Here is an 11,426-nt window from a genome sequence, read left to right as displayed (position 1 = left end):
ATGAGTTGTTTCTTGATATATGTTCTGTGCATCGCGTGGTGGGTACTTCATAGGGATCCTGAGACAGTTAATCGTGTACCGAAAGGCCCCCACGTGTCCCTTTTCCAGGCGCCCGCTCTTACGTAGCCCCGAGAGCAGCGACCTGATCAAAAACTCCTTGCTAGTAGAGCTTTAGGGCGCTTTTGTTCTCTTTCTCTTGCAGCTAGCCTAGCCGTTGGGTTAACACCAGTGAGTTAACACCAGTCCCAAATGGGCTGTTCTGTGTAACTTCTTGTTCCTCTCAGTTGTCTGGGACTGTGAGCCCATCACCGGGTTTATCGAATGCTGCTGTGTGTGAGGCCCTATGGAGGATAGAGGGTGGAGAAAAGTGATTATGGTACCTAGCAACATGCAGGGCATTCATTCATTTATTCATTCAATAACTAGATATTGAGCTTTTCCTATGTTCAGGTTGTGTCCCAGATACTTGGGATGAAAAGATTAGATAGACATGGTTCTGCCCTCATGGATCTAGCAAAGGCACTGTCATTGTAGTGGGCATTTAAATTATTAGCATTGTCATTAACATTAATGCATTAATAATGCAACAATAGTGATGTTATTAATAGGATCGTGAGTAGTCTACTATCTTGGTGAGCTTATGGGAAATGAGGGTATTATCATACCCATGGTCTGTCTACATTTCTCGTAACTGCTCATTATCAAACCAGCAGACTGTTGAGAATCAGGAAGGTATGTTTTCTCTTGTGGCTGGAGGATACTAAGTGTAAAGGTTCATCACTCCTTGCTGGAGTAGAACATTGCCTGTATGGATTAGGAGCTTTGGCTCTGAGGTTCTGTATTCTGAGATTTGGGGCCCTGAGCATCTTCCTGGGGGTCCAGTCTGGGATCTCACTGGCACCAGGTCTCTTTCCTCCTGCTGACTTTTTAAAGAATTACAGCATTCTTTAACTGTAAACAGAGGAATTATGGATGGATGAAGTTTGACCAATACATTTTTTAGTATAATCTCCATTTTATTTTTTTTCCAGAGAACAGTTTTTCTTCAGTTCTTAAGGACTTAGCTTCTTACATGGGCTTCAGTGGAGGTTGTAGGGCAGCATCTGTCTGCAGGTCTAAATCGGGGTGGGGATGTTTGGTCCTGCAATGCTTCACGAGAGTGATTCCTGACTATCTTGCTGTGGATGTATGTTTCACATACAGCTTGGGCAGCACATAGGCATCGAAGACACTTGCTTTGGAAATGTCCCTGACGGCGGTGGCCTCTACTATGTTCCAAATAACGAACTTCTTAGTGGCCTTGGGTAAGCAACAGGCGCAGTTGGTGCGGCAAATAGGCTGCATGTGGCCTTGGCCCTTTTTGGCATGACCATTATTCCTTTTCTTCTTGGTCATCTTAGAAGTGAGGACCCAAGAGAGCCATTTTTTTTGAAGATTTTATTTATTCTGAGAGAGAGAGGGTGCATGCAAGTGGGGGAGGGGTAGAGGCCAAGGGAGAAATTCTCAACCAGACTCCATGCTGAGTGCAGAGCCTGATGCAGGGCTCGATCTCAAGACCCTGAGATCATGACCCTAGCCCAGATCAAGTCGGATGCTTAACTGACTGAGCCACCCGGGTGTCCCCCGCCTTTTAATAACCGCTTCATTGAGATGTAATTCATATACCATATATTTCACCCTTTTTTTTTTTAAGATTTTATTTATTAATTTGACAGAGAGAGACAGAGTGAAAGAGGGAACACAAGCAGGGGGAGTGGGAGAGGGAGAAGCAGGCTTCCTATTGAGCAGGGAGCCCGATGTGGGGCTTGAACCCAGGACCCTGGGATCGTGACCCGAGCTGAAGGCAGATGCTTAAGGAATGAGCCACCCAGGCGCCCCTATTTCACCCCTTTAAGAGTGGATAATTCAGTGTTTTTAGTATATTCTAAAGTTGTGCAGCCCTTAGCACTAATTCCAGGACATTTTTATCAACCCAGATAGACACCCTATACCCATAAGCAGTCACTCCCTGGTCCCTCCTTCCCCCAGGCATTGGCAGTTCCTAATATACTTTCTGTCACTGTGAATCTGCCTGTCATGGATATTTCATATAAATGGGATCCTAGAATATGTAGTATTTTGTGTCTGGCTCCTTTCACTTAGCATGATGTGTTCAAGGTTCATCCATGTTGTAGCAAGCCTCAGTACTTCATTGCTTTTTATGGTTGAATAATACTCCACTGTATGGATACACCACATTTTGTTTATCCATTCATCAATTAATGGACATGTGGGTGTTTCCACCTTTTGGCTATCATGGATATTGCTGCCATGAACATTTTGTAGTCACATTTTGTGTGGACATGTTTTCAGTTCTCTTGGATACATACCTGGGAGTGGAATTACTGAGATATACGCTAACTCTCTAACTTTTTGAGAAACTGCCATACTGTTTTCCAGAGTGACTGTACCATTTCACATTCTCAGCAGGGCAAGAGCATTGCAGTTTCTCCATACTCTCATTAACACTTGTTATCTTTTTTTAATTTTTAATTTTTATTATTTATTTATTTTTAAAGGATTTTATTTTATTTTATTTTAAAGATTTTATTTACTTGAAAGAGTGGGCAAGAGCAGGGTGAAGGGCAGAGGGAGAAGCAGACTCCCTGCTGAGGAGCCCGATGTGGTACTCGATCCCGGGACTCCAGGATCATGACCCGAGCCAAAGGCAGACGCTTAACTCAAGGCAGATGCTTAACCAGCTGAGCCACCCAGGCGCCCTCAAGATTTTATTTTATTTATTAGAGACAGAGAGCTCACGTGTGAACATGAACATGAGGGGTGGGGGGAGTGGCGGAGGGGGAGGGAGAAGCAGACTCCCCTCTGAGCAGGGAGCCCCATGCGGGGCTCAATCCCAGGGATGACCTGAGCCAAAGGCAGATGCTTAACTGACTGAACTACCCAGGAGCCCCAATTTATTTAATTTTTTTTAAAGCTTATTTAAGTAATCTCCACATCCAGTTCAGGGCTCCAGTCCACAACCCTGAGATCAAGAGTCACGTGCTTCACCAACTGAGCCAGCCAGCGGTGCTGGTTGGTGCCCCCAATAGTTATGTGAAGATTTTTGTTGTTGTTGTTACTATCTTTTTGATCATAGCCATTCTAGTGGGTGTGAAGTGAGACCTCAGTGTGGTTTTAATTCACATTTCCTTAATGACTGGTGGTGGTGAGTGTTTTTTCCTGTGCTTATTGGCCATTTGTAAATCTTTGGGAAAATGTCTATTCAAATTTTTTTGGCTTAATTAAGTTTTTTTTTTCTTGTTAAAGGAATTCTTTTTTTTTTTTTTTAAAGATTTTATTTATTTATTTGACAGAGAGAGAGATAGCTAGAGAGGGAACACAACCAGGGGGAATGAGAGAGGGAGAAGCAGGCTTCTTGCCGAGCAGGGAGCCCAACGCAGGACTTGATCCCAGGACCCTGGGATCATGACCTGAGCTGAAGGCAGATGTTTAACTGACTGAGCCACCCAGGTACTCCACTCCTCTGTCATCTTCTAAGAGTTTTATAGTTGTAGCTCTTTCATGAGCACTAAATTGTACTACTAAATCTTTGAAAGTTCCTCTTAGCTGTTTGCTGGGAGTTAGGCTAGGTGGGAGCCTATCATCCTGGAGTTTCTTTTCTTTTCTTCTTTTTTAAAGATTTTATTTAATTCACAGAGAGAGAGAGACACACATGAGAGGGAACACAAGCAGGGGGAGCGGGAGAGGGAGCCGGCTGAGCAGGGAGCCCAATGCGGGGCTCAATCCCAGGACCCCGAGATCATGACCCGAGCCGAAGGCAGTCGCTTAACCAACTGAGCCACCCAGGCGCCCCACGGAGCTTCTTTTCTTTGCCACCTTGACCGTTCAATCAAGGACCTTGACCTTGGGAAGCAGTTGTTGTTCTTGCAAGTTTTCTAACTATTATGCAGTTTGTATTTCTTTCTTTCTTTCTTTTTTTTTTGAAGGTAACGAATGAAGAGGACTTTATTAGGAAATTGGACTGTAAACCTGATCAGCATTTGAAGGTGGTTTCCATTTTTGGAAATACTGGTGATGGAAAGTCTCATACTCTCAACCACACTTTCTTTTATGGCCGTGAAGTCTTTAAAACTTCCCCTGCCCAGGAGTCTTGCACCGTGGGGGTATGGGCGGCATATGACCCAGTCCACAAAGTAGCAGTGATAGACACAGAAGGGCTCTTGGGGGCGACGGTGAATCTCAGCCAGAGAACACGACTGCTGCTTAAGGTCCTGGCCATCTCAGACCTCGTCATCTATCGAACTCATGCAGACCGGCTGCATAATGACCTCTTCAAGTTCCTTGGGGACGCCTCAGAAGCTTATCTGAAGCACTTCACCAAGGAGCTCAAGGCTACCACTGCCCGGTGTGGCCTGGATGTCCCTTTGTCCACCCTGGGCCCTGCTGTTATCATTTTCCATGAGACTGTGCACACTCAGCTGCTGGGCTCTGGTGAGTAGACAGAGGACTGTGTCACAGATTCACCTTTCTGGGTACAAGGAGGCAGCCATTGGGCTTCTGTAGTAACTTGGTGGAGGGCGATTGCCCAGCAAAATTTCTGCCTGGGCAAGACCTAAGGGAGTGTTTGAAGAAGCGTGGATTGAGCAACAATGTCAGAATCCTGTCAGGATGAGGGTTGAGGATTACCGATTGGTTTAGGCAATAGAGAGAGCCTTGGTGATCCGGATAAGACTTGTTTCCCAGGGGTGATGGGCGTGAAAGCCTGATCAGGGTAGGTTCAAGAGAGAATAGGAGGAGGAGAATTAAGGTTGTGTGTATATTCCACTCTTTCAAAGAGTTCTGTTATAAAGGGAAGCAGACAAATGAAATGATAGCTAGAGGCTGATGTGGGATTTCAAGGCGTTTTCCCTCCTTTAAATTGAAGCTGGGAGGTAATGCAGATATTTGTGTACTGGTGCAAATGCTTTTCTAGGAAGGGAACAATGCAGATGGAAGCAAGCAGAACAGTTGGAGTGAGGCCCATGTGGGTGTGTTGGCCTTAGAAGCATGGACAGTCCCTCTGTTAGCACAGGAGAGAAGGCAGAGTATATGGACATGGTTGCAGGTAATTGGTAGATGTGGTATGTGTGTGGGACTTGTCTTACTGGTTCTGCTTCCTTAGAGAAGTAGGAAGCAAAATCATGACCTGAGGGTAAGGGAGCAGTGCAGCAACAGTAATTGGACACAGGTGGGGACAGTAATGTTAGCCCCAACTCACTTATACCATTTACCTGTTCATTCAGTCAACGTAGTTTCTTTCCTTCTTTCTTTCTTTTTTTTTTTTTAAGAGAGCGGTGGGACGGACAGAGGGAGAGAGAGAGAATCTGAAGCAGGTGCCATACCCAGTGTGGAGCCCGACACGGGCCTCCATCTCACAACCCTGAGGTCATGACCTGAGCCAAAATCAAGAGTCGGATGCTTAACCGACTGAGCCACAGGCGTCCCATCAGTTAACAAAAGTTTCTTTTCTTCTTTTTTTTTTTTTTTAAGATTTTATTTATTTGAGAGAGTGAGCGAGAGAGAGAGCATGAGCAGAGGGAGGAGGAGAGGGAGAGGGAGAAGCAGACCTCCTGCTAAGCAGGGAGCCCGACGTGGGGCTTGATCCCAGGACACTGGGATCACGACCTGAGCCGAAGGCAGACACTTAACTGACTGAGCCACGCAGGCGCCCAGTCAGCCAGATTTCTCAAGTGGCACAATGCCATGTGCTGAGCACTGGGGCGCAGAGCTGAGAAAAGCAGTTGTCACCCTCGAATACCTCCCTGTCCAGTTGGGGAGCCCACACGTGTTCTCTTCTATAGTGGATGTGGGTCCTGGAGCTGTGGGAGTGCGGTAGAGGGACACGTTACACTTCCTGAGGGGCTCTGGGAAAGAGGAGAGGAGGTGGGGCTTGAACCTAGACACGTGGCTTGCTAGGGCAGGAGAGGAAGGATGCTCTGGAACGTGCAAACCCTTGGTGGCTTGAAGGGGCAGCTTGTGTCCCGGAACCCGCAGGGTTCATGCAGGTAGTTCTGCCAGAGCCTCCTGAGCCCCCTCTAGCCCCTCGTGCATGCTCCACACAGCAGCCAGGTACTCTTTCCTAAGCTTTATTTATGCTTTAGATCGTACCGTACTCCTGCTTACAAGCTGTCAGTGGCTTTCCCTACAAACTCATGACGGTGTCCTTACTCTGAGTCCTGTCTGTGTCTCTGAACTCCTTCTCTGGTTATCCCGTTCCTCCCCTCCCGCTGCCCCCACCTGCCCCCACCGCACATGGGTGTGCACACAGCACCTCTGTGTACGCTCCGTCCGGTAGCCACACCAGCCTTTTCTGTGTTTCCACCTTTGCATATGCCGCTCTGTCGGCCTGGAACACTGTTCCCTCCGCAGGCCGTACTTCAGACTCAGCTCAGCTCTCACCCCTTTGGAGCCTTGGCTCACCATCCCCTGTAGAGTGGTCCTTCCTGCCCCCGAGTTTGCACGCTTACTGCATCTCTCTGTTCCTTTGCATCAGGACCCTTGTCACTATCTGAGATCCTCCTGTGTGTTTGCTTACTTGTTTTTGTTTCTCTCCCGTTACAACAGAAACTCCATGAAGGCAGGAACCTTGCCTGTCTTACTCACTGCTGTGTCTAAGGAGCCTGGATGAGTGCTTGACGCTCAATGTTGTTGAATGAATAAATGAAGAGGTTCTCACTGTGTCTGAAGCACAGATTGTATGGGAGGGAATGGTGGAGATACTTGGGGGTCAGATCATGGGCTGCCTTGACTCCGTTCTCAAATAGGACAGGAGCCCCTGAAGGATTTTAAGCAGGGAGTTACAGGATCAGATCTGTATTTTACAAAGATCGCACGCAGCCTGTTGCAGGATGAACTGTAGAGGCATGGCTAGAGGTGGGGAGACCAGCCAGGACATTACCATGGTGCTAGATGAGGGGTGATAGGGGCCAAGCCTGGGCAGTGGCATAGGAGGGAAGTGGACAGACTGGGGCTATATTAAAGAGTTAGAATCAGAAGGACCAGAGTCTAGCGGGAGAATGAGAAATCTAAGTGTTCCAGCAGACGCTCCTGAGCAGGTGACTCTGAGGTAAGGAGAGAAAGTTGGAAATACTGACTTGGGGATGCTTCCCGTGATCTACATTTTTTTGTTTTTGTCAAGATTTTATTTATTTATTTGAGAGAGAGCTCATGCGCGCTAGAGCACAAGCAGGCAGAGGGGCAGAGGGAGAAGCAGATTTCTTGCTGAGCAGGGAGCCCGATGTGGGATTCGATCTCAAGACCCTGGGATCATGACCTGAGCCAAAGGCAGACGCTTAACCAATTGAGCCACCCAGGGGCCGATCCCCCCACCCCGTGATCCACATTTTTATGCCACTTTGGATTTTTACAACCTTCGTAAGGGGAAAGTTTAATTTCTAGTTCAGGATTTTGAAATAACCAGCCCTTCACAAATAACTTTTTTTTTTTTTTTTTTTTTTTTGCTTTGTACCGTACCATGTTAGGTGGCTTTTAAAAAAATAAACGCTAACTTACTGTATCCTTGTTATTCGGCCCACTCAATAGCAGCCCCATTTTACAGATGAAGCTGAACTCAAGAGAGCTTGAGTTATGTAACCAAGAGTTTTCCAGCTAGTAAGTTGCAAAACTGGGGTTCAAAATAAGGTTTCCTACCTCCTAAATCCAGAGCTCTTTGTGGAATACTGTTGCTGCTTCTTGAAATTTGGAGATGGAACCAAGGCAGCCAGAATTTACACAGGGTAAAGGAGAGGTGCCAGAATTGTGGGCAAATTGATAATTAGAGTTTTGTGTCTCATACTTTCTGATTTTATTTTGATTTCTTTTTTAGAGAGAGAGAGTGAGTGAACAGTGGGGAGGGGCAGAGGGAGAGGAAGAGAGAGCATCTTAAGCAGGCTCCATGCCAATCAGCGGGGCTCAGTGCTCGATCTCATGACCCTGAGCTCATGACCTGAGCTGAAATCAAGAGTCGGACATTCAACCGACTGAACCATCTGGGTGTCCCATTTTCTGATTTTATTTGATCCTGTTCATTTTCTGGACTAAGGATTCTAGGTGGGAGTTAGAAGGCAAATGAATTCTCTCTTTTACAAATGAGGAGAACCCAGCTCCCATAATCATTTGGGAGCAGAGATTGTATGTCCAGAGACAATCTGTGAGATGATGTTGGGACGGGGGGGGGGCCAAGCCGGTACCTGGGTGGCTTTGGGAGGAGTCACTCCTTGATGGTTGACCCTGGGATACCCTGGGACCCAAAGTTATTGCCACAGGAAAAATTCAGGGAGAGATGGATTTAGGGATGAACTACAGAATTTTGACTACTACTTTTTGATGACTGTACTTTTAAATTTGAGTAAGGCTGTATCTCCAGTATTAATTGGAGTGATTTTGTTGTTGTTATTAAAATACTAAAGGAAATTAAAAAGTCCTTCTAACATTTATCTCCAGGATATTTATTGAATTCATTTGTATTACCACTCCACAAATTTCTGGATAAATATTCGTGAAACTACCCTCAGATATATTGTCAGTTTGTCTGTAGCTTCACCAGCATAAGACCAGCATGTTCAAAGTAGCCGTTTATTTTAAATGTTCATTTGTAGGTGACTGGTTAAATATGTCCGTAGGATGGTGGACTATGTAGCTATTAAAAAAAAAAAAAGAAACTTCTCAGAGCATCATGAAAAGAGTAGGTACTTACAGTATGTAATTAAGTGATACAAGCAAGTTGCATGTATGTGTTGGTATGTGTGTAGGAAAAAGAAGTCTGAATGGGCAAACAAACACTGAATTGTAGTCTCCTCTGGGAAATAGGAGGGGGCAGAGGAAATCTGTTTCTTTCATGCTTTGACCTGTTTGGATTTTTTTACAATGAGCACATTAAAAAAGACTTTCCCTTGAAGTATGTACATACAGAGAGTGCACATCCTATCATAAGTGTATTAATATGATGAATTTCACAGTCTGGATGTACCCGTGAAATCAGTAGCAGAAAATGACATGAAATGCCAGCACCCTCTTCGTGGGGAAGCCCTGCTCATGCTGCCTTCTAGTTAACGGTAACCTGAATCCTAACAGCGTAGATTAGTTCTGCCTGTTTATGTACTTTAGAGAGTCAGATTATATATTTTATGGGCAAGACAGATCTTTTTTTTTAAAGGAAGGTTATTGTTTACGTACCTGTTTCCTTGTCCAGATCACCCCTCAGAGGTGCCTGAAAAGCTCATCCAGGACCGGTTCCGGAAGCTGGGCCGCTTCCCTGAAGCCTTCAGTTCCATTCACTACAAGGGAACGAGGACTTACAACCCTCCCACCGACTTTTCTGGGCTGCGGCGGGCTTTGGAGCAGCAGCTAGAGAATAATACCACCCGTTCTCCCCGGCACCCGGGGGTCATCTTCAAAGCCCTGAAGGTCAGTTGGCTTCTGCCCTGAGTGCTTCTCGTTGGGGTACCAGTGGGCGGTGAGAACACTCAGCTTCCCTTTTGTTGGTGCTGGGGATTGGAAACTGAGGCTGGAAAGCGAGGTTGTCGGGAAAAAAGCACAAGAGTGGAGTTCGCACCTGCCGAGTGAGAGCTCATTCTGCTAAGAGCACGAGCACAGAGGGATCTTGGGTTATAGTTAAAAAGTGACAGGTCCCCATATCGGAGAAAAACCAGGCTTTCAGACAATAGGAAACAGCATTCATTTCCCGTGGTATGGCCCTCCCTGGTGAGTTGACCTTGTATTGAGGCTCAGTTATCTGAACAGGATTCACCTTTTTTTTTTTTAACCTATATTTATTCAAGAGGGCCACTTTTTCTTATCACTATAAATGGAAAACCAGTACCACAGGTAGAAATTTCCCAAGACAAAAAACAAACACAGACACACGATAACAAAAATTGCTGTTTATTATATACCAGTGTTCAGGGGACTCTGTATGAATTCGTTCATTTAATCCTCCTTACACCACCAGTGGGCTTGGTTGGCTCAGTCAGTAGAGCATGCAACTGTTGATCTCGGGGTTGTAGGTTCAAGCCCCATATTGGGTGTAGAAATGACTTAAAAATAAAATCTTTTTTTTTTTTTTTTGGTGTTACTTATTTATTTGACAGAGAGAGAGACACAGCGAGAGAGGGAACACAAGCGGGGGGAGTGGGAGAGGGAGAAGCAGGCTTCCCGCTGAGCAGGGAGCCCGACACTGGGCTCGATCCCAGGACCCTGGGACCGTGACCTGAGCCGAAGGCAGACGCTCAATGACTGAGCCACACAGGTGCCCTTAAAAATAAAATCTTAAAAAAAAAAAAAAAAAATCCTTACACCAGCTGCATGTGTTAAGTACTGTTACCCATCCTCATTTTGCAGATGAGGAGACTGAGACACAGGGAGGTAAAGCGATTTGTTACACACAGTTACTAAGTAGCAGCTCTGGCTGGTTTACTCTAGAGCTCCTTATAACCAGGAAGAATCTCCTGCCTCTCAACAAATATAATAACATATTATTTCCTCTCTAGGGACTGTCATTCATGGAAGGTTCTGAGACTGGGGCTTGTTTTTAGGGGGATTAGCAAATGTTCAGGAGATGATAAAGATAATGCTGTTACCTGAGACTTTCTCTTTTAACAGAATCTGAAATTTTGAAAATGAATTTAAACAGGAGTAATTTCTTCTGTGGAACTTGATGCTGTTTACTGTATCACCTACAATCCTGTCCCGTGCCCCTAAAATTCATCTTGTAAACACCAGTGATGTGAGGCCTATCTTTTGGGAAACATCTCTAAGCATTGTATCTTTGTCCTTTACAATCAGGCGAATTGTTTTTCTTGTGTATCTCAGCAGTACTGTCAATGTATTGTTTTGATGATACAGTAAAATCCTGTTATAAAGTACCCTGCTTCTAAGGATTTTGTTTCCCCATCCTTTTTTTTTTTTAAAGATTTTTTTTTTTTTTTTTAATTTGACAGGGAGTTAGCGAGAGCAGGAACACAAGCGAGGGAGCGGGAGAGGGAGAAGCAGGCTTCCCGCCGAGCAGGGAGCCCGATGCGGGGCTTGATCCCAGGACCCTGGGACCATGACCCGAGCTGAAGGCAGATGCCTAACGACTGAGCCACCTAGGCGCCCCTTGTTTCCCCACCCTGATGGTTGGTGCTTCTGTCTTTGTAACAGAGACCCTGCCGTCTGGGTGAGCTGCAAGCCCACCAACCACAGCAGATGCTGTATAACCTGTCTGGGGCCCTCAAGGGTTAAACTGTTGCTCCTTCGTTATCAGATCGCATCTTAGGCCTCACAAGTATCTGGGTAGGTGGGATCACTGTGCTAGGTAGTATCACTTCACTCCAGTAGCAGTATGGCTACTCTGCCATGCCTACATCATTGTGGCATCAACCGGTAAGAAATCACTAAAACAGTGGTAG

At 45.8% G+C, this 11,426-nt stretch overlaps 1 protein-coding gene and 1 pseudogene across 3 annotated transcripts in view; one reads left to right on the top strand and one right to left on the bottom strand.

Moving 5' to 3' along the window:
- The window catches only part of ZFYVE1 (zinc finger FYVE-type containing 1), a 57,300-nt gene that overhangs the window by 22,479 nt on the left and 23,395 nt on the right, over positions 1–11,426 (top strand). For all 3 annotated transcript variants that reach the window (XM_073895477.1, XM_025869722.2, XM_073895476.1), the window contains exons 3-4: positions 3,987–4,491; positions 9,230–9,444. In XM_073895477.1, the coding sequence (XP_073751578.1) occupies positions 3,987–4,491; positions 9,230–9,444 (720 nt within the window). The remainder of the gene's footprint in view (positions 1–3,986; positions 4,492–9,229; positions 9,445–11,426) is intronic.
- LOC112822225 (small ribosomal subunit protein eS26 pseudogene) lies at positions 953–1,395 on the bottom strand (annotated as a pseudogene).

Source organism: Callorhinus ursinus, unplaced genomic scaffold, assembly GCF_003265705.2.
Source record: "Callorhinus ursinus isolate GAN/ISIS: 27379988/994484 unplaced genomic scaffold, GSC_fseal_2.0 scaffold8, whole genome shotgun sequence".
NCBI classification, from domain to species: domain Eukaryota; kingdom Metazoa; phylum Chordata; class Mammalia; order Carnivora; family Otariidae; genus Callorhinus; species Callorhinus ursinus.
This window is presented reverse-complemented; position numbering and strand designations above follow the sequence as displayed.